Here is a 23555-nt window from a genome sequence, read left to right on the forward strand (position 1 = left end):
GCCACCACTGCCCAGCGAAACCCTGTTTTGTAAAAACAACAAAATCTGTTGATCACTAAAAATCAAAGGCTTTTTCTCTTCTTTCAGGGCATTGTAAAGCCCTGGTGGTGAGTGTGTGTCTATGTGGGCAGCGGACATTATTTCCAGATCTCAACTCTCGAACCCTCAAACTTTCCCTCTGTCTTCAGTGTAACCTATAGACATTTGTTGGTGGTGACGCAGTAATGAGTTCTGTTTTTTTTCCCTGAGCCCTCACTGTGAAATAGCATTGTACTGAGCCAGGCAAGGTGTGCATGGAATCTTGGGAGGCAGAGGCAAGAGGACCAGGAGTTCAAGGCCAACCTGGGCTACATGAGACCCTGTTCTAAAAAGCAGGTGGTGGGGAATGCAGACTAACACTATACCAAACATTCCTCTGTGTTCATTGCTTGGCCGTAGCACCCAGTTCCATGTGTTTGAACTGACAAGACAGCTGCCCCGATTCACCATGTATGCATTGACAAGCCCAGATGCAGCTAGCGAACCTGTCAGCTACGTGAACTTCAGTGTTGCCGAGCGCACACAGAGGGTGAGTCCTGTGTTCTTTGCTCTCAGTTTATAGTTTGCACCTGAGAATCTAATGTCATGCTGGTAGCAACAAATTTTAAGAACTATGTAGTATGGAGTTTGCTTAGGAACTTTTAAGCTTTACTTAATTTTTTGTTAATGCATGCATGTGTGGGCTGCGTTTGTGTGTTTATGGTTGCATGTGTGCATGCCGTGGTGTGGGTGTGAGTGTCACAGGACAATGTTTGGTAGTTGATTCTCTTCCTCCATGTCATCAGACTGACATGGTTTGCTGACTGAGTCATCTTGCTGGCTCTGGTTAGTAACTTACAGTGAAACATACTGGTTTTAGGCGTGGTGGGCATAGGCCTGTCTGCAATTCCAGAACTTCAGAGGTGAGAGGATCATGAGTTTGAGAATAGCCTGGGTTACGTCAGAAATTCCAGGATAGCCTGGGCTACATAAGTGAGATACTATCTCATAAAACCAAAATAAATCAGAACTCAAAATTTGCTGAAATTTTTCTTCTCTGAACTTTGAAAGACACACATTTTCCTAAGTAATCCTTAGTTACAATTGAATTCTTACTATTCTTAATTCTCTTCTTTCTTTTGTTATGATATTAGTGTAGTTGTCATGCCTTAGTGTTTCAAGAGAAGGGAAGTGGAGATGTCTAGGGTAGCAGCATTCATTTATATCCTCAGTTCCTTGCAAGATGAAGGCAGAAGGATCGATCACTTGAACCCAGGAGTTCTTGACCAGCCTTGACTGCATAGTGAAAAGTCTCAAGGGGGGAAAGATAGAAAAGGTAGGATCTGGAGATGGGGGCATTTTTGTTTTTTCGTTCAAGTGCTACCTTAACTAAATTTCTAATGATTTTGAGGAGTGCCCACCTAATGGGAGGGTAGCATTGCCTACTGCATAAGGAGCCCTAGGAGATCCCATGACTGGTGTAAAATGCTTTTTATAGCTTACCACCCATGGCAGTGGACTGTACCTTTGATTGAGCTTCAGAACTCTTCTTATTAATCCACTTCTTGCTTGACTTCTCTGAGCCCTAGTTTCCCCATACTTCCAGGGAGGTTCAGGAAGAGGCACATGAGACATGGGAAAGACCTGTGGGAGCTGGAGGTGGAGACGGCTGCTTCTCACGTCGAAGATGATGAGAAAGGCCATCATTAGGCGAGGGAGCCTTGTGGTCTCTGGCAGGGCAAAGCCAAAAATCCAACAGTTGCTGCTTCAGAGAGGCTTCCTGGCATAGCCAGTGAGGATGCTTCCCATACACAGTCCCAGTCCCAGCCCCAGAGCCAGCCCAGCCTCAGTGAACTTGGCTGCTGTGCTGATGTCCCTTGAACTGATGCTGACATGGACACAGCAGCTCGGGATGAGTCAGCTCAGGAGATGTGGCACTGATGAGCAGGGCTTCCATCAGCCAGTGCTTCTGGTTGTTGATTCAACACAGCTGGGCATAGTGGTCGGCTCCTGACCCAGGAGCAGGTGGAGCAGAACTTGGAGCAGGCCTACATTTTCAGGGTGAGGAACGGCAGGGGAGCTGCTTCCAGGGCAGAGAAGACAGGGTGGGACACTGGCTTCTGAATTCTTAAGAGTTTTAACTATATAGATTCTCAGATCACTAGGCAGGCCCTTCTAGATAGATAGCCTCACGGGTGATTCTTTCTTGGGAGTAGATTGTAAACCACTGTAAAGAATTAGCATCAAAACTGCAGAAAACCTGCGTCCGAGTATGCACATGTATACTTCACTAAAAAAATGACATGGTAGTGGGTCAGCCCCATGCAGACAGTCCCGTCCAGGTACAGAAAAGCTGTGAGAGACAAGTAGCGCCCCCTTCAGTCCTTTGTGCATCACATGTAAGATAATGTCTAAGTAGGAAGGACTTGTGCCTGCTCGGGGACCCGTGGTAACTGTGAGTGTTGCTGAAGACCAGGAAGGAGGGAAAGGGGAGTGTGCCTGTGTATGTAGGGGGACTGGTGGGGTGTAATGTCTTTAAAAAAACCAAGTAGTAAGACTAGAGAAAGGATTCTTTCACAATGACAGTACTTTAAAAACTGAAGCACACTTCATTCTATTATTTTTAAGATGGTCACGTGGCTCAACCAGAACTTTCTGTTGCCGGAAGACAGTAATGTTCAGAATTCCCCGTTTCACGTCTGTTTCACATCGTTACGCAATGGTGGCCAGCTCTACATAAAAATGAAACAAAGTGGTGAGGTGATGTATGATGTATGACACTGTGGGCATAGGGTTCTACCTACCATGCTGTTTGACCATTCACATACAAAGTACAACTCACGCCGTCAAGATCACAGAAGCGAGTGTCCCAGCCCAGTGTGTTGGTGTCATGGTTGACACTGGGGTTCACTCTGGAATAGCAGTGCTGTGCCTTGTTCTTGGCTTTTATTCCTTCTATAATTTGAGGAGAGCTGGTGTCTTAGTGTCATTTCCTGTTACCATGACAAAGGACCCTGCAGAAACAGTGGAGAGGAGACAGTATGTCTGTTTGTCACAGTTGCAGCCTTAGACTGTGACAGTGGAGAGGTCTCGGTAGCAGCAGCTGCCCATGTTTCCATGCACGGTCCAGGAGCAGAGAGGAAGAACTGAGGCATGTGTCACTTGCACTCTGCTTCCTCAGTCCAGGCCCCAGCCCACGAGACGGTGCTGCCCATCAGGGTCTTCACACCTCAGTTTACCCAACTAAGAAAATCCCCTCCCAGGCATCCCACCAATCCAGACCAGTAAACTTCTTTTACAGTTGATTCTGGATTGGGTCAAGTTGACAATTAAAAATAACCATGAGGAAGCAGGCTGAGGTGGCACACACGAGGCAGCGGCAGGTAGATCTTTGGGTTCAAGCCTGGGCTATGCACCTTTTTCTCTAAAAACAAAACAAAATAAAAAGTAAAAGTGAAAATCATAATAATAAAAAGATCATGATGGTTGGGAGTCCAGAGGGCGCTGCTCTGTAAGCCTGGAGAATGATCCACTGTAGCCAAGATGGCTATAGTTTTTATTTTGAATAACTACGTTTATGAAGTCTACAGCAAGCAAAAATAAGTCAGTGGCAGGAGAGAGCGCAGCAGCCACTAGAGAACAGAATGCCACCAAACAGGATTTTACAGTGTCCAGCAGAGATAGCTGGGGAAGCCAAACAGAGAGCAAAATAAGGTACACACCGTCCAGCAGACTGGGGAAACTGAGGCAGACAGCTGGCATTCCTGACTGAGCTTTCCACCCAGGGTGGAGCTGCTCACTGTGGCACTTCCAGCTTCCCATTCCCACTGCAGGCATTTTGATATCAGGACACAGAAAAACGTCAGGAATCGCTTACTGTTTACCATGTGTTTGCTCTTGGCTGCTTGCTGTTTTTCTTTTCTCCTGGTTGCAAAGCCATGTGCAATGGCGCAACCTATAGTCCCAGCAACTTGGGAGGTTAGGTTTGAATGACACTTGGCACAAAATCATTTTAATTGTTTGACTAATACTTCATTTAGTTTATAAGGTCACAGGAGTGACCTTTAGCCACCTGCAAGCAATAACGACTGGGGTTTACATTTTCCTGAAAGCAGCCTGACCTCACACTGTCACAACCATGTTCTCTAGCATTGTGTGGAGCATGGAGACAGTCAGGGGCTGACTCTCATCCATCCGTGAGGATGCTAAACTTGCCCATTTCCCCTGGGTAGATCACTGTGAATACTGACGATATTGATCTTGCTGGTGACATCATCCAGTCGATCGCATCCTTTTTTGCTATTGAAGACCTTCAGGTAGAAGCAGATTTCCCTGTGTACTTCGAGGAACTACGGAAAGTGCTGGTGAAGGTAAGCCACTAGCGAAGATGTGTGTGTGTATGTGTGCGCACGCGCTCGCACCATGTGATAATCACGTCCTAAAGAATTTTGTAAAAATGTAGCTGACCCTCGGTGTGTGAGTTCCTTAGAGGACTTGTGTAAAGGTGAAGCCACCTCTTCATCCCTTGCTTCTGGTTCCAGAGGATGCTCTCTCATGCATGCCCCACACTGTGACTTTCTGTTTATCTAATCTGCAGTGTCCATGTTGCTCGTGAGTTCATTGCTTTCCAAAAATTCACAAAGTTGAAAAAGAAAAGTAAGGATTATGGTTGGCTGTAGTGTAAAACACCACTGTTAGGGCTAGGGTTGTAGCTGAATGGTGCTCACGGTTCACTACTCAGCCTTACACTGCTCCCTCCTAAGGAAAAGACCCGCAGAGAAACCAGAATCTCACCATTATCACTGAGAATCACTAAAACCTTAATAAGTATGTTGCTCGGATCGTTGTTGCTGACCTAGGAAGGTCTAACCTGGCGCATCATCACTGAAGGCAGTATAGACCATTTGTTAAAAGGCGATGAAGCATAGAGGTAGTTAGGATGGCATGACTGAGCGGGAGGACGAGGGCTCTGTCTGTGGCAGGCGGAGTCTTCTCAGTCTGCCTGGCTCTCGGGAGGGTGGTGAGGTCCCGCTACTATGTGTGCTCTTGGTCTCCAGGTGGACGAGTATCACTCAGTGCACCAAAAGCTCAGCGCCGACATGGCTGATAATTCTAACCTCATCCGAAGTTTGCTGGTCAGAGCGGAGGATGCTCGGCTGATGAGGGACATGTGAGTATTTACCGGAGCTGGCATAAGTGACTAGTCAAAGCGGTAAAGAGTAGGAACCCTCAGATGGTGCTTGGCGGAGTCCAAATGTATTCAGTTACCTTGGAAAATAAGTTGGCATTATCAGTGAAGCTGAAAATGTATTCTGTGACCCAGCAGTTTGCTTTTAGTGTAAGGCTTAGAGAAACTTGTACTCATTTTATGTATTTATACAATACTCATAAAGGCATTGGGTATAAAAATCCTGTAGTTGTCTGCTTCCCATTGTTACAACAAAATGCCAAAGACTGAATAATGTATAAAGAAGAATTTTCTATTTAGCTTTTGGAAGTTCAAAGTCCAAATAATGTTGCCCTAGTTCTGGTCAGGGCCTTCTCAATGGTGGGGGTCATCATGGCAGGAGCACAAGCAAGAGCAAGAAACTGCATAGCAATATAGGAAGCCAGGCAGACTTGCCTTTTCTTTTACAGCAGTTCTCTTGAGAAGACTAACTAGGATCCAATGAGATTTTTTAATCCCTTCCAAAGGCTGCACCCTTAATGACCTTGGACTACACTCTTTAAAAGGTCCTACTACTTAATATTAACACGCCGAGGACCTCTGCAGGGCACACTTAAACCATATCAAAATCAAAGCAAGTCCCCAGATGGAAACCAAAAGTAACATCAAGAGCATGACGGATGTGTTATGAGATCCATCAATAGGGCAGTGAGTCGTGGATGGCCACTACATGAAGGACACCGAGAAAGCTTATAAACACATTACAGGCTGAAAGAGTACTTAACGCCCATGTACAGACTGCTTCCACTTATTTAGTTGGAAGAGTGACAAACTGGATGGTTTATGAAGTGTACACTGGTTGAGGCAGATTGACTGCATCAACCTGGACCAGACCTCAGGGAGTCTAATGCAGGCAGTTCATTGTCAGTATATTTAAAACATAGTACAATTTAGGGAAAGGCTTCCAGTCAGTCCAATTCCAGGTGCACAATAAAGGTTAAGGTGTGACCACATAGAAACTCCTTTACAAAGTACATGTGACCATGAGGGTGGGTTTCATATCTGAAAGGTCTAGAATCTAAGTGTGGTCTCTGACCAAGACATCATAGAGGTCAGCAGGTCATAATGTACATGTGACATCTTCTGTAAGGATGGGTAATGGTCTAGGAGGGCAGAGTCTGGGATAATCATCCTGGGGAATTTGGGGGAGGTCTGCCTCTATAGCAAAAGGGGTGAGGTCTGCCTCCACAGACTGCAAAAAGGTCACCAGGTCATTAACAAAATCCACTCTCAGCTTTCTGGATTGAGGATACTCCCCTGCCTGGTTAACTTTCCTGGTTCTGTTAGTGCTTCTCTGTGAGTACAGGGTCTTCTGTGCCCCTAACAACTCCCTGCTTTCCCTTCTCCCCAGCCCCTGTCAGATACCATTCTACTTGTTGGCTATCAGTTTTGGCAGTTATAGATTCCCTATAGAAATGGCATCATGTAGTATTTTATCTGTCTTTTGGCTTCTTTCATTTTCCATTGATGCTCAAACAGTTCAACCAGGTTGCTGCACATTACAGAATGCCCTTCTGTCTGAAGGCTGAGTAGTTCATTGCCTACTAAGCTGTTTCTCCTTTATGTGCCAGGGGCTTCCTCGTGCGTGTGTGTGTGTGTGTGAGCTTTGTGAACAGTGCTGCAGTGCACATGCAGTGCTAATCTTTTAAAGCCCCTGATTTCAGTTCTCGTGGTCAGTAAGCCAGAGCAGGCTGCTGGATCATACTGTATTTCTGTTTTAGTATAGTTTTGTGAGGCTAGCCTCAAACTCACAGTCTTCTTGTGTGGGGCTACAGACAAATTCTGGAGCAAAAGTAACACTAGTTTTGTTGCCATCATGTTAAACTTGATAATTGTGGAAGAAGTGACATTAACATGGTGTCATGTTAGCCAAGAGTGCATGGTGGACGGCTTCGAACTCACTCCAGTTCTGTCTGCTTCTCAGCAGTGCTGTGAGGCTTCCTTCATCTGGGTACCAGCCACTTCAAGGGCTTATTTTTGTCCAATCTTTTTTTTTTTTTTTTTGATTTTTCGAGACAGGGTTTCTCTGTATAGTCCTGGCTGTTCTGGAACTCACTTTGTAGACCAGGTTGGCCTTGAACTCAGAAATCCACCTGCCTCTGCCTCCCAAATGCTGGGATTAAAGGCATGCACCACCATGCCCGGCTTTGTCCAGTCTTTAAAAACTGTTCTTGTGCCAGGTTGGGGTGGCGCACACCTTTGATCCCAGCATTTGGGAAGCAGAGGCGGGAGGATCTCTGTGAGTTCCAGGACAGCTAAGCTTAAAAAGAGAAACCCTGTCTCAAAAATAAACAAACCCCCCCAAAGAACAAAACAACAAAACCTGATGCAACTGTTGTCTCTGAGGCTTACTGCCTCCATCTGCTAACCTAGGCTTAATTCTGGAAGCTTCTATACAATCTTATCTAGGCCTAGAATGTTTTCATCCTCTGAGACTTACTGATGAATAAGCTCACCCTTTCTAGCTCTTTCTGAATTCTTTTTTTAAAAAATTATTTTATGTACTCTGTAGCTGTACACTATACATTCTAGCTGTCTTTGGACACAACAGAAGAGGACATCAGTTATCATTATAGATGGTTGTGAGCCACCATGTGGTTACTGGGATTTGAACTCAGGACCACTGAAGAGCAGTCAGTGCTCTTAACCACTGAGCCACTCTCCAGCCCCTCCCTAACCCTTTATGTTCTTCTCAGACTCATTTGGACTTCCCATGTAGACACATAGTTGTGAATATTTTTTTATTTGTGTAAATCTAGTTGATATATAGCTTGTAATATAGAACCGTTTTCAGAACTTCCCTGACGGTGTTGCTACTGCTACAATCAAGATGTAGGATGTTGATTCCTTTGGGCCGCTGTGTCGCTACTTCCTCATCTCCAGGGACCATCTCTTACCCTGCAGTTTCACCTTTGCCCAATACCATCATGCCACATATAAGCTTTTAAGTTGGCCTTTTTTTTCTCTTACCATCATGCCTTTGAGATTTATCCATGCTGTTGTACGGGTCAGGTTTGTTTTTGGTTTTTTTCCCCTTCTTTATTGATGGGTAGTATGCCACACAGAGAGGTCAGTTTACCCCTTCACCAGCTGGTGGCTGCCTGTGTTCCCAGATTTTGGTGGTTATATTTTTATAATGAGTTTTGTAGACATGAATTTTTACTTCTCTTGGAATTATGTAATAAAGATGTAGCATTATAGAAGAGTTTTTTCTTTTCCTTAAACAAAAGTATAGAGAAAGCTAAAGCTGCCTATGTATTAAGAAATTGCCAGGGTTTCAGAGAAACTACCATTTTGTATTCAGCATGGCATGAGTTCAGCATTTTTACTTAAATAATTTTCATTGTTGTATAGTAATATTTTGTTATGTTTTTAATTTTTTCTTTTGCATTCATTTCATTTACTTTGTATGGGCAGAGGCATGAGTGTGTGTGCATGCATGTATAGAGGTCAGAAGACAGTTTCTATCATGTGGGTTCTGGGGATTGAACTCACATTATCAGGTTTGGTAGCAAGCCCCCTTATCCACTGAGCCATCTTACAGGCCCATGTTTTATTAAAGCTTGTAAGATATGAAGATGAGTCTGTTCTCTAGAAATCTTTTACTAGTAGGCCTTTCTACTTAACGGATTACTGATTTGAAACTTGAAGGAAAGACAGCCACTGCCTTGCCGTCTTTTCCCTACAGACCAGACCAGAGCTTAAGTTTCTAAATCTAAACAAATCATGGACCAATTACTCAAAAAGATCACTTGTTTTCTATTTATCTGGGAAAAAAGAGAGGGTATGTTTAAGGAAACTTTTGGATGTTTTCAAAGCAATAATTAGTCGGTATTAGTGAGAATACAACTAAAAATGTGCCTGCCTGCCCTGCCCTGGCCCCCCCTCCCCCCTCCCTCCCTTTCTTCCATTCTTTTGAGCCCAGGCTCTCACTGGTGGCCCAGGCTGGCTTTGAACTGTGTGCCTTCATGCTTGGCTATTCTCCTTTTCAACAAGTCAGAGGCTTGTTGAGTGTGGATGCCAGGCTTCTATTGATTTACACAGGAAAACAATGAAGAGTCGTTACATGGAGCTCTATGACCTTAATAAAGATTTGCTGAATGGATACAAGATTCGCTGTAACAACCACACAGAACTGCTAGGAAACCTGAAGGCGGTGAACCAAGCAATCCAAAGAGCAGGCCGTCTGCGCGGTAAGTCTTTCCCTGGTACCTGATTTGTCTGTGGTATTTTGAAAACATGAGGGTCACGGAAGATTGTGGATATATTATAAAACTCACAATGAAGCCCAAAGCAGCCTTCCTTCAACACTCCAGAGCTGGCCCTGGCTTCTACTACTCAACCCAGGTCTTTAGTTTTCTCTAGACAGACTTTTGGTTTTTTTGTTTTGTTTTTTAAAGAAATAAAGCCTTGCAGGGCATGGTGGCATACACCTTTAACCCCAGCACTTAAGAGGTAGAAGCAGGCAGATCTCTTGTAAGTATAGGCCATCCTGGCCTACAGAATGATTCCCAGGACAGTCAAGGCTACATGAAGAAACCCTGTCTCAATAAATAAATAAATAAATAAATAAATAAATAAATAAATAGCCAGGCATGGTGGCACATGCCTTTAATCCCAGCACTTGGGAGGCAGAGGCAGGCGGATTTCTGAGTTCGAGGCCAGCCTGGTCTACAGAATGAGTTCCCGGATAGCCAGGACTACACAGAGAAATCCTGTCTCGAAAAACCAAAATCCAAAAAAAGAAAAAAAGGAATAAAACCCTAAATTCCTTTTCTAAGATCTTGCTGTAGCTGCTAAAGCAGCAATTATCGCCCTGTGGGGTGTGACCCCTCTGGAGGTCACATATCAGAAAATTATAATTTATAACAGTAGCAAAAGTGGTTATGAAGTAGCAAAGAAATAATTTTAGGGTTGGGGGTAACCACAACATGAAGAATTAAAAAGAATTAACTATATCACAGGGTTGCAGCATTAGGAAGGTTGAGAACCACTGTCCTAAAGGAAGAAAATAACTTTGTAAGTTAGGGATGAAAAAAACAAACCAACTGAAAATGACTTAGGCAAGCATCCATCTTGGAAGTGTAGAGAATTGTGGGATAGGCCACAGGAAATAGAAATGCGGCCCGGGAGCTGCTGATTCCGCTGCTTCGATCAAGTTGCCTTTGTTAGGCGTGCAAGCTGAGTCATCTCTACAAACCTACTTTGATTCTGGCTTGGGATGACCTCTAAGTTTTTTTGTAATAAATTCTGTCTTTCCTAGGAGGTAGCAAGTTAGCACAATTTGTATATGTAATTCTTTTCTACCCTGGTTTTATGCTGTCTTCAAACTGTCCTTACCCCCCACCTCTTTTCTTTCAGTCAGGGTTTCTCTGTGTAGCCTGGCTATCATGGAACTCACTCTGTAGACCAGGCTGGCCTTGAACTCAAAGATCTGCCTGCCTCTGCCTCCAGAATGCTGGGATTAAAGGCGTGCGCCACCAACCTGGCTTGGCTTTGAATCTCTAATTTCCCTTTTAATCATCTTTTGGAAAGCACCGACTTAATGTTTTTTCTCACACAGTTGGAAAGCCAAAGAACCAGGTGATCAGTGCTTGTCGGGATGCTATTCGAAGCAACAACATCAACACCCTCTTCAGAATCATGCGAGTGGGCACTGCTCCTTCATAGGAGACGGGGAAAGAGGAAGGAAGCCCCTGCAAAAGGTTTCCGTCTAGACATGGAGCCTGGCTGGCTCCTGGTCACAGCCTGGGCATCCAGCTGCTAAGGATGAAACCGTGCTAACTGATACAGTTAAGGTCAAAGCACTCCGTCTGAAAGCCTCCTTCATTGACATCAGTGGTGTTGCTGCTGATTTGTATCTTAAAATATATCACCATTTCAGAGTTTAACTGGTTTTTGTACATAAAGTTAGTATATAAATTTATTCCCCCCAAAATTGTTACTGAAATTTAAAATGGAGTATCTACTTTTTCATTAAAAATAAAAGGCACTGGTCTTCCTTGTTTATAAATTACCACCATAGCCAAAATGCACAAACACTTTTATTTTGTGGGGGAAAACAAAAAATACAGACATCCGTTTTTTTTATCACTCAAATGTATGTGTAAACATTTATATTAAGGAAAAACAAATTTAAAGGCAGTCTATCAGTTGGGGTAGCATTAGCTGGAATACAGATCTCCAAATGCATCTCTGGCTGCTCCTTTTTATTCTTAAGGAACCACTGAAAACTGTTTTCATTCTTGTCTGCAGTGGCGGCCTTAGTGGCTCCCTCTGAGCCCAGCCTGACAAAGTGCCTTACAACCTTGTATTTACCCAACAGGAGAAAGGGAAGAGAGGACAGAGAGGAGCCATGCTTCCTAATACAGTGCAGGGTGGCCATGCTGACACGCTTATGGCAGCACACAGTTGTCAAAGGGTGGTGGCAAGGGGTTTCAACTAACCTATGTGTTTTTCTACACTTTTAAATTCTCAACAATGAACATGCATTGTTTATGTATTGTTATCTTTGGAGGGAATATCACCTTTAGGAAAAGGTGTTATGAGAACTGGAAGTTCATGGCTGGACACGGTGGTACTCTAGAATCTTAGCAGTTGGAGAGCTAGGGTGTACATAGACCCTTCTCAAAAACACCAATCAATAAGAAAACAAGAAAGATTTAGAGGCTCATTATTAAGAGAGACATGCCATTGGTCACACAGAAAGCAGCATAGCTTTTACCAACAAGAGGTATTGAGAGCCCACATTTGACTCTCTTGCCCCATCCCAAAGCAGCAAGCAATCAGGATCAAGAATGAAGCAATTGCAAGCTGAGGCAAGGTCACTTGTGCAAACGTGATAGTATTCTTGGACAGACTAAGCGGAAGCTTTTCTGCCTTCCAACATGGACGACATGTTAAAAATACTCCATCTTCAATAGCCTTAGCTTACGTAATAGAACTTTATTTTAAACTTTACATTGTATAGCTGTACAAAAATATTTCTAGTTATTTTCATTTTTAACCTTTCTGAGTTTTCTGTTAATACTAACATACACACAGACACACACACAGGCCCTCACACTTATGATTGTCTTCATTCTCACTGCCTTCCACCTGTGTTGTCTGCACATGGGAGTTAGCGCCTTAACAGCGCACACTTTGAGCAGGTCATGTGAGTTGAGCACATAAGGTGGTGGCCTGCGAGCGACAGTTGTGTGCACAGCTGCCTGGGCTGCACTCTCATGCAGCGGCAGCACAGGTGGCCTGGTCTCCCTAGCCTCGCTGTGACTTTGAGTGATTTGGAATCCAGGCCTCTTTCAGCTTCAATGTAGACATACGGGCTCACTGTCATACACCATCTGTCTCACCCACACATCAACAATGCGGCACGTGGCAACTGAAAAAACGCAGCTGCTCACAAGAGCAGAAAGGCAACCTGTAGGTTCTATCATTCTTGCAGACCAGGAGGCTCTGCAAAGACAGAGGGACCCTTCAGAGATCTTCCCACTCAGGCACTTCAGTGGGGGGTGGGGAGTGGGGGTGGGGAGTGAGGGTGGGATGGGGGCGGTGCGGGGAGGGGGCCTGCCTTTAGTCTGCAGCAGTTCAGAAAAGGCAAGCTTCAAAAGTAACCATTAGCAACAAAGTATGCGTAGTCCCACTTGAGCACTACTCTGGATTAAAGTGCGGTGGAGTCTACAACAGTATGCGTGGGCAATAGCCCGTCACTGGTCACTGCCTGGCGTGGGAAGACAACTCTCAAACTAGGTCTGGAGAGTCTTTTGTTTTTGATTTTTGAATCAGGGTTTTCACTATATAGCTCTGCTGTCCTGACACTCTCTTTGTAGGCCAGGCTGGCCTTGAATTCACACATCTGCCGGCCTCTGCCTCCTGAGTGCTAGAATAAAGATGCGTGCTTCCCACTCCTGGCTCGATCTTTGTTTCTGAGACAAGGTGTACTGCTGCCCAGGCTGGCCTTGAACTCACTGTGCGGCTGAGGATAGTCTTGAACTCCTAATCCTCTTGCCTCTACCTTCCAAAAGCTGGGATTAAAGTATGCCCCCTCAGTTTAGGTCTGGATATTCTCATGTCATTATTTAAAAATTACTTTGTTTTATGATTAATACCAGAACATATAAAACTTGTAAGTATCTACTAGGATATGAATGTTAAAATGTGTTTTACTGACTGGGGTAAACAAAACAAATTGAAAGCCAATGTAAAAGACAGAATGCATTTGGATGGACTTTTAGGATGTCAGAGAAGTGTGAATAAGATACTTAACGGTCCAACGTTTTTCCTACCAATAAGTAAAGTCCACACTGAAACCTGCAAGGATAGTCAGGAACCAAGAAACCAGCAAATAGATGTGGTGTGGGGCGGTGTGAGGACATCTCTCAGCCATCATGCACACCCCCACAATGGGAAGAGCTGTACCACAGCCCCATGGAGCAGTTCAGGGGAAAGACCAGAGACAAAAGGAGGGCTTCTCCTGAACTTCTCCTGACACTGCCTTTTAGCACAGGGGTCTTTCAAAAGGAAGGGAAAGGCGGCAAGTTCCACACCCGGCCCTCCAGCATTTAGGAACGCATAGTCACTGGGAGGCTAGACTCAGAGAAGCCATGATGCCAGGTCTGGAAGGCAGTAGACGAGAGGAAATACACAGGGCAGTAAGCAGCTATGGAATTCCTGGGGCTATGTTAGTTTTCAGGCAGACCTTTTCCAAGAGAGCAACACTACGTACCCGAGGGTACCCTATCCTCAGAGTCAGGGTGGAGCTCAGCCCACAGTGGGAGCACCGTGTGTCACAGTTCTTGGGCTCAGCAAGTTTCTACAACTACTTAGGAGTGAAGAAGAAAAACACTGGAAACACTGATAGGCCCCGAGGACGCTGTGCTAAGTGAAACAAGCCAATCAGGAAGCGAGACCCACTGCACGATTCACTCATGAGGCGAACAGTCATCAAAGAAGGGCAGTAGCACTCCCTATGGGAAGACAGAAAACCATCCCCACTTCCTATGAGATCTGGGTGTTTTCCAGATGGCAGTGACGGCACTTCAATATGCTCAATTCCACGGACTGCACATGCTGCACGGACTGCACATGCAGGAACTGGTGGGCGCAGTGGCTCACGCCTGCAATTCCAGCACTTAGGAGGTTGAGGTGGCAGAATCAGTACTTCAGAGCTAGCCTGGGCTACATAGTACAACCCTGTCAAAAGAAACCAAACAAAACCAAACAACACCCTAAGCAAAAAAAAAGTGACCCTGCTAAATTTTGTATAAACACCATAAATTAAAAAAAAAAAATCACCAAAGTTAGAAAGTTGCCAAGGCAGTTACTACAGAACGAAGAGAATTGCAGTGGGGGAAAAACATTTTTTTTCCCAGGCAACCCAGGGATGAGTACATAGCTCTAGCATGAGGTCTGGATTGAGGACCCTCATGAATTTTCTGAAAGGATGACCAAGAGTTGTTTTGTTTGGGGACAGGGTCTCACCGTGTAAGCCACACTGACCTTGGAACTGAAGGTCCCCTTTCTCTGCCTCCCGAGGCTGGCATCACAGGTGTGCACCAGCACAGCCTGCAAGGACAGCCTGCTTGGAGGACGCTGTTACCCAGCATGCCCCGCTCTCCCTCACTCCACGAAGACCCCATGTTCCTGGCACTGGTGGAGTGAATGCTAGCTGGCTCTGCCCCATCTTGTTACTCGTAGTAGATGAATGCGAAGTCCCAGAAGCCGCTTCTGTTTGGGAAGGCTTTGCTCTGCTCTAGGCTGCGGTGGTTGATGTGTTTCACAAACCTCAGAGTTTCTCTGTCTCTGTAGACCAACGCCAAAGAGTTGTTTTCTGGATTCACTATGAGCAGCTGTAACAGGAAACACGAGAGACGTCAGAACCCAGAGCTCATTTTCCGCTCCGCTCGGCAGAGTCATCACAGAGCAGGTGGTTTCCATGGTGACTCTTTAGGCTGGGGAGGAGGTCCCAAAGAGTTTTTTATCAGGAGAGGAGTGTTTCTCTGTCTAACAAGTGTGTTCTCTTCCCCAACAAGCTCTGCCTCACTAGCACAAACCCGGAAAAGGTTTGGCCTAATGTGTTTGCTTCCAACTCCCTAGAAAGAGCGGTGGGCGTGAGCCTCTTAACTCAGGCTCTCAGGAAGGCACACCACTGTGTGGTGAATTTCCTTTCGCTTTACTGAGTTACTGCAAGCTCCGTATGTTCTTGTGAAATCAGAGCCACCTCGAAGCAGGCCAGCATGGATTTATCAGCTAAGAACACTGGCTGAGGTCATAAAATGTGTATTTCTTGCCGTCATGGTGGCTCACACCTGTAACATCAGCTTTTGCTTGATGGAGGCAGGAGTGTTGTGCCAAGGGTGAGGCCAGCCTGGGCCGTAGAGTGAGGTCCTGCCTCAAACAAACAAACAAACAAACAAAACAAAGAAACAAAACCAACAGGTAAATAAATTGGTGTCTGAAGAACAGAACTCTTGTCAAGAGTTAGAAAGGAGAACTTGACAGAAGGAAGCCACTTACCTCTTCATCTTCACCTTTAGCAATGTAGGAGGTAAAGCCGCCATATTCGGGCTCCCAGCCTGACGAGGGAAAGACAAAGGGCACTGAGCTCCCACTGCCAGAGTGAGTGACTGCTGAACTGGGGCTCTGGGACTTCTGTATTGGCCTTTAGCATCTGCTATCATGGATTCTCTATTAAATGGCTAATTTCCCAGACAGCTGAACGGAAACCCAGGCTTACTAATGAATATTGAAAGAGGAAATTAAAGGAATTGACCTTTCCATACCCAGATATAAATTCTGTTTGGGGAAACTGAAATTCACCGTCCCCAACCCCCTCTAGGATTCTGAGATTGTGGCCCCAGGCCAGCACTTCTGAGTTGGCTGAGCTAGAGAGAGTCGCTTCGGAGAGCCTGCATGGACTAAGGAGTCGATCCATGGCCCTGCTCCTCCCTACCTTCACAGCCACAGTACAGAAACAGGTCCAGGGCAAATTCAGTCTTGGTGTTGTCGTGGACTAATGTGTAATGGCCAGTCTTCCAACGCCTCAGCTCCCCCTGGCACATGGGAACGCTCGATTCTAAGAAAACACAAAATAATGCCCGGCCAACTTTTTACAACTTTATTACAAGTGCTAGAATACAAGGACCCACCGTAAGGTCTGTGTCGGTCAGAGAAGTTGTAGGAGTTATACGGTCTTACTATTTAGTTGGGAGAATGCCGAGTTTTAGTATCTCTCTCTTCTCCCTCCAACCCCCCAGTGTCTCACTCTGTAGACCAAGTTGGCCATAAACTCAAGAGAGCCACCTGCCTCTGCCAAATGAACGCTGTGGTTAAAGGGGCCTGCCACCACACCTGGCCGAGCTTCAGTTTCTTTACATTTTAGACGAAGTAGAGATTTAATCACAAAATGAATCAGTAAATAAACCTTGAGCATACTTTTATGTATCTTAAAGCAAGGAAGAGATTTCTTATGTCACCATCAAAGCAGGAAACATGGAAGGTAGACAGATAGACTGATTACTAAAACTTTTTGTTGTTGCTGAGGGTCAAACTGAGGGGCCAGGAATGGCAGACAGGCACTTGATCATTGAGCTGCAGTCTAGCCCTCCTTGCTGCCTATTTGGAAGAACTGGGATCTTTATAAAGCCCAGACTAGCCTTGAGGATACGGGTGTTCCATCATGCCCAGCTTTGAGCACTACAAAATTTCATTATGTCCAAGGGTCAGGGACAGAGTTCAGTGGTACAATGCTTGCCTGGCATGGCCAAATCTTGGGTTCCATTCCCAGTGCCACAAAAAGAACCACAAAATTCCAAAACATTTTATAAGGTTAAAATAAGATGGAGACCTGGGGCCTCTACTACCTCTTAGTTATAGATCCAGCTTAGCTCCTCCCTGTGGACCCTCCTAGCCCACCCCATTCCTTTGTGTCAGCTGCAGATACCTAGAAAGACTTTCTGCCTGGGATCCCCAGTGAGCACTGTGGGATGGGACTCAGGTAAGCTGGTTTTCACTCTCTTTTCTGGTCTCTCATTTGAAGCCCTGAAGCCGCACACTTGCAGGGGCCCTTCCTCTCACCCTACCTCCATTCCCTGAGGATTCCACCTCTTAGCAGGGACCTAGCCTAGCTATTTCCAGCTTTCCCTCCTAGCCTAGCTCCTATATCAGCTGCAGATACTTAGAAAGACTTTCTACCATGGGCCTCGGTGCCACAGGTGTTCTCTATCTTCCTTGTCCTCTGTTACAAGCTCTCCCCTCTCACCTCAGCCTGCAGCAGCACGCTTCAGGGGCCCCTCCTCTCACCCTACCTCCATTCCCTAACGACTCCAACTCTTGGTACAGACCCAGGGCTCCCCTAGCTCCTTCATCCTTGTCTCTGCAGACTACCTGCAAGAGCCCCTCCTTTCACCACGCCTCCAACTCCCTGGGGACTTTACTTCTAGTGTGGACAGGATGCCCTAGCTCATTCCTACAGTTCCTCAGCCTTTTTTCTTGGCCTATCTCTATTCCTCTCTGTACCCACTGACCTGTAGAAGCATTCTCTACCAAGAAACCCATGGCCACCACCACACTTTCCTAAAATCCAGAGAGGGCAATAGGAACCAAGATATCAACACCTAGACTCACTTCCATCATAACTACAGTTGCTTAGACAGAAACACAAACATGGAGAGTCAAGATAAAGTGCCTGCACCAGAACCCAGTAACTCTACTACAGTAGGGTCTGGGAAATACAAAACAGCTGAAGCACAAGACACTGACTTCAATTATGAATATGTTCAAGGACCTTAAAGAGTATGTGAATAAATCTTTTAATGATGTCTACAAAAACACAAAGAAACAGTGGGATGAAATAATGAACGGTTCAAGATATGAAAGTTGAAAGAGAATAATTAAAGAAAACCCCAATCTGAAAAACTGGAGGTGAAAAACTTAGGAAGTCAAACAAAAACCTCAGAGAGAAGCCTCACCAACAGAGTGTGAGATATGGAGGAGAGTTGTTCAGGCCTTGAGGACAAGGGACAAGAAATGTTACAGAAAATCTAAAACAAACAAACAAACCCAGACACAAAACAACCAGAAAATCTGGGGCACTAGGAAAAGACCAAACCTACACATAATAATAATAATAATAATAATAATAGAGGAAGGAGAAGAAACCCAGGTTCAAAGACACAGAGAATATTTTCAGCAAAATCATAGAAGAAAAATTTTCCACTGTAAAGAAGGATATTTATAGGCATTTACATATATGCATTTAATTGCCTACAGGAAACATATAGAGCAATAAATAAACAAGACCAGAAAAATCCCTCATGATACAAAATAACTAAAACACCAAATGTATAGAACAAAAGAAAAAAATACTAAAAACTACAAGGGAAAAAGATGAAGCAGCCAGAAGATCAAGTAAGGGCAGGCCAATCAGAATAACACTGACATATCAGTGGAGACTCTAAAAGCTAGAAAGGCCTGAATGGATGTTCTACAGACTTTTAGAGACCACAGATGCGAGCCCAGATTACTATACCCAGCAAAACTATCCATCACCATAGATGGAAAAAATAAGATATTCCAGGATAAAACTGAATTTAAGCAGCACTTATTTACATAGAAGGCACTAGAAAGAAAACTTCGGTCTGAAGAGCTTAATTACACACAAGAAAACAAGGAATAAATAATCTAAGACCAGTCAATCAGAATAGTGGGAAAAAAAACCCACACCATAAATAAATAAATAGGAAGAATCAATAAACACTGTTTGTGGATAACCCTCAACATCAATGGTCTCAATTCCTCCTAAGGAGACACAAACTAACAGAATGGATGGGAAAAGAGGATACAGCTTTCTGATGCATCCAAGAAACAGACCACACCATTAAGGATAGATATCACCTTAGAACAAAAAAGGATGAAAAAGGTATTCTGAACAAATGAACTCAAAAAGAAAGCAGGTGAAGCCATTTTAGTATCTGACAAGATATTTCAAACCAAAACTAATCAGAAGAGAAGGGAAGGACACTAAAAACTCAGAGGAAAAACCTACAAGATGATATTGGAACTTAAACATTTATACACCAAACCCAAGGTACAGAACTAAGCCAGGTAATCTCAAAGGGTCAAACACAAATGGCTGAGAAACCCTTTAAAAATATTCGACATCCGTAGTCATCAGGGAATTAAAAATAAAAGTACTTTTGAGATTCTATCTTATATCATTCAAAATGGCCATGCACGCCTTTAATCCCAGCACCTGGGAGGCAGAGGCAGGCAGATTTCTGAGTTTGAGGCCAGCCTGGTCTACAAAGTGAGTTCCAGGACAGCCAGGGCTACACAGAGAAACCCTGTCTTGAACACCCTCTCCCCCCCCCCCCAAAAAAAAAAAAAGAAAGAAAGAAAGAAAGAAAAAGAAAAGAATGATAGCTTATGTTGTCAAGGACGTGGAAAAAGGGGAACACATATTTATTGAAGGTAGGAATGCAAACTTGTACAGCCACCATGAAAATCAGTGTGGCAGTTCCTCAGGAAGCTGGGAATGGCTCTAGCTCAAGATCACTACTACTCCTGGGTGTGTACCCAGAGGACTCTACATCCTACTCAGATATATTGCTCATCTATGTTCATTGCTGCTCTGCTCCTAGTTGCCAGAAATTGGGAACAGTGTAGATGTCCATTAACCAATGACTGGATAATGAAAATGTGGTACATTTACACAATGGAATATTGTTGAGATGTTAAAAATGAAATTATGACATTTTCAGGAAAAGTAACAACTAGAAAATAAATCACCCTAGGTAAGATAACCTAGACTCCAATGGACAAATATTGTATGTTATCTCTTATAGGTGGGTATTAGTTTTTAAGCATTTGATACTACAGTCCATATAGCCACAGAGGCTAGAGCAAGGGTCTAAGGGGGAGGAAAGTATCTCCGCATGGAAATATGGGGAGGGACAACTAACACTAAGGGCCACCTGAGGGTCATATGGAAACCTACTACTGTAGAAGTTTCCTAAGATACAAGCACATGGGCAAGAAATATAAATGGAGTCAACAAAGAACGAGGAGACAAGGTCTCAACTAGCCGTCTTTTGCCATGGAGTGAACCCTCCGGTGCCAGGAATGGGTTACATTTAGTTGAGTCATTGGCCAAAGCATCTCCATGGAAACCCTCAAACATTGCTAAGGCCATTGCTAAGGTTATTGGTCATTCTCCATAAACTGATGGTAAGGCCTATTACGGAAGACAGCATTTACATATCTCACTGAACATGGAGAAATCAAGGTCCTGGAGGGTACCCTGCATGCTATCAGATGAGAAAAGGGAACCATTGACCCTGCCACAAACCCTGTGATCTACAAAGGTGAACTGCTTGAGGGATATGCTGGGGTAACAGTGGCACAAACATCATGGGGGTGACCCACCACACTGACTGGATTTAAGACCTATGTCACAAGATGGAACCCACGTCTGACACCGCATTGGTGGCCCAAACCCAAGACTGGATAGATCACAGGTCTAAGGAAAAACCAATTAATAGTGTTCTGCTAAAGGAACATAACAACGACTCTTAATGAGATTATGCTAGACCCATAGATCTTACTCAGCCATCGGAGAAGCTCCTTCTTGCAGTAGATGGAGACTAACACAGAGACCTGCAACTGGACAATATGGAGAAACAAGAGATTTTGGAATACTCAGACCTAAATGGGATGTCTTTATCAAACTCTCCCTTCAGGGCCTAGGGAGCTATGTAGAAGAGAAGACAGAAAGACTGTTAAGAGCCAAAGGGGATGGATGACTCCAAACACAAAAACAACTCCAAATGACTCCTCCACACACAACAGGACTGATGCACGTATGAATTCACAGAGACTGCGGCAGCATGGACACAGCATTGTAACGGGGTCATGTGACAAAGAATGACTATGACTGAGCAGCCTCAGTGGGAGGGTGATACGGAAAAGCGTCTCCGAGGAAGTGCCACTGCTCGGATCTGCATGAGAAGGAATGCAGGAAGAACATTTTGGGGAGGAGAAGAGCTAGTATACTTTATCAGACTGGGAACACTAGCAGCAGGCGAGGGGCGTGCTCCTGAGGGAATGACACAAGATGCCATGTAAGCCTTCAGCACTGGGTGAGCTCTCTTTGTTTTCTGAGTATAGATTTGACCTCTGCCATCTCCTAGGAGAACTCACGATCCTGGAGAGCTGGGGAAGTACTTCTTACAGGGATAAGGATAAATCATTTGAGTCGGACGCCTTAGACCACAGTCATTCTGACACCCACGGATAAATCGTGGAATGTGAAATAGTCTCAGGCAAAAATAAAGGTGGGGCCTAACACCAGCTCACCTTTCTTTGCTTCATCTTCCTGTGCTTCTGGGTCTGCCTGTTCACCGTTCTCTTGACTGTGGCTGCCAGCGGCCATCTGATTATTCTCTGGCCCCGAGGGGCGTTGGCTAGTCCCTTCTTCAGTGCCAGCAGCAGCACTGGCTGTCTCCCCCTCTCCTTTCTCCTCAATCTCATCATCTTCTGAAGGGGCCAAGAAGTGAAGCTTCAGGCCGGTGAGGTTGGAGAGCAGCAGGAAGAGCGCCTCAGAGCGGAACAGACCCATGCACTCCTTCAGCACGTCAGGGAGGTTATTTTCTTCCGCTTTCTCATAAAACCTGGAAAGCAGCGATGGCCAGCCCCTCAGCCCCACACGTCAGGTTGCCCTCGCAATTAAAGCGGGCCATTAGCTTTGAGTCCTTCTCCCTAAATGATGGCACAACTTAATGATACCAGTGAGTGTCTGCTAGGACCTGCTACAGCACGGCCTGGGGAACTAAACGTTAAGGCAAGTGTGCTACTGGGGATGAGCAACACGGATGAGAGGGAGATGCTAAATCCAGATGGAATCGCCTGTGATGGTGACCTCTACCTTTTGTTTGGGGGCCCATGGCTTTTCCATTCCACATCTCCTTTCTCCAAGGCTTCACAGACCTTTGCAAACTTCTCAGGCTGGAAAAGAAGCAAATAAAAGAAGTGAGCAAACCCTCCTACAGTCCCTCCCTATTCCAGCAGGAGAGGCAGCTCTGTAGGACATCAGCTGGCTGACTCCTAAGAGGGCCATTTGAATACTTCCTCTTTCACACAAGATCTCGGTGGCACCTGTACCTAAAAAGAGCCAAGTATTGTTAGTCTGTTTATTATTAAAGATTTTTATTTGCATATATATACGTGTGATGTATATGAATATGTACACATGAATACATGCACCCATGCATGCGTGGGTATAAGCCAGAGAAGTATTTCTTCCACTGGTCCCTCACTGAACCTGCAGCTTGTGGTTCCTTCACCTTCTCCTCACTAGATTGGTAGCCAGCAATTCCACCCTCTTGTCTCCAGTCCCAGAAGATAAGCTTGGTCTACAGAGTGAGTTCCAGGACAGCCAGGGTTACACAGAGAAACCCTGTCTCAAAAACAACAAACAAAACAAAACAAAAAAAATTATTATATGCATATGGGTATTTTGCCTGAATGTTTATGTATCTGTGCATTGCCTGTGGGTCCCCTGGAGATGGAGTTACACACAGTGGTTTAGTTACTATTATTTCTGTAACAAGATAATGCCCCTCGAATTCTGTACCATTCAATGTCAGCTGTGAAATTCTGACAGAGTCTGTTTATAGAACCCCTCCTCCTTTTTGATGGAGGAAGAGCCCTTGGGAATGTATGTCCACGTATCCACCATGGTCATGAAGTGCTCTCTCAGTATGTGTTATTTCACTCCGCTCTCACAACAGCAAGGCAAGGCAAGGTGGCTCTCATCCCATTGTAACCAGGAACACAACAGACACCTAGTGAGACCGGCTGCTCAGGTCAGGGACACCTGAGCCAGGACATGACTTCTGACTTCAGCTCTCTTCCTCCTCAAGTTGCCTTGTGATGGTCAAACATTCAGTATTAGATCAACTATCTATTAAAATCTATGAGCAATCTATTTATTAAAAATAACAAGTACCACACTAACCAAATGAAAAGAAAAATACCCAAACTAGATACCAAGTCCCTATTAGGGAAGAAATGTGTATGTGCGTGGGTGTACACTGAGCAATACAGTCCTGGACAGGAGAGAGGGTGCAGTGATTACAGTGCTGTTTACAGAGAACCCCCATCTGGAACTGACTCAGTGGCAGGGGATCTGATGCCTTCTTCTGGCATTTAAGCACCCACTTGCATGTGTGCATACATTCATGTTTTTATTTAAAAACAAAAGATAAACCTTAAAAGAAAGAGTTCATAGAATTCTGGGGATATCATGCATATA

General features: G+C 44.8%; 2 protein-coding genes across 5 annotated transcripts in view; one reads left to right on the plus strand and one right to left on the minus strand.

Moving 5' to 3' along the window:
- Bbs2 (Bardet-Biedl syndrome 2) overlaps positions 1-11205 on the plus strand; it is a 35600-nt gene extending 24395 nt beyond the window's left edge. The window contains exons 12-17 of the mRNA XM_021169818.2: positions 439-568; positions 2647-2778; positions 4251-4388; positions 5076-5188; positions 9290-9438; positions 10809-11205. Of these exons, the coding sequence (XP_021025477.1) occupies positions 439-568; positions 2647-2778; positions 4251-4388; positions 5076-5188; positions 9290-9438; positions 10809-10915 (769 nt within the window). The 3' untranslated portion in view covers positions 10916-11205. The remainder of the gene's footprint in view (positions 1-438; positions 569-2646; positions 2779-4250; positions 4389-5075; positions 5189-9289; positions 9439-10808) is intronic.
- A 66-nt stretch (positions 11206-11271) lies between these two features.
- The window catches only part of Ogfod1 (2-oxoglutarate and iron dependent oxygenase domain containing 1), a 31569-nt gene continuing 19285 nt past the window's right edge, over positions 11272-23555 (minus strand). For all 4 annotated transcript variants that reach the window (XM_085843697.1, XM_021170840.3, XM_029480446.1 and 1 more), the window contains 5 exons: positions 22167-22246; positions 21599-21912; positions 16197-16319; positions 15761-15819; positions 11272-15093 (listed from right to left, as the gene is read on the minus strand). In XM_085843697.1, coding sequence (XP_085699823.1) covers positions 14932-15093; positions 15761-15819; positions 16197-16319; positions 21599-21912; positions 22167-22246 — 738 coding nt within the window. In that variant the 3' untranslated portion in view covers positions 11272-14931. The remainder of the gene's footprint in view (positions 15094-15760; positions 15820-16196; positions 16320-21598; positions 21913-22166; positions 22247-23555) is intronic.

The sequence above is a fragment of the Mus caroli genome, unplaced genomic scaffold, assembly GCF_978045245.1.
Source record: "Mus caroli unplaced genomic scaffold, Mus_caroli_1 scaffold_10, whole genome shotgun sequence".
NCBI classification, from domain to species: Eukaryota; Metazoa; Chordata; class Mammalia; order Rodentia; family Muridae; genus Mus; species Mus caroli.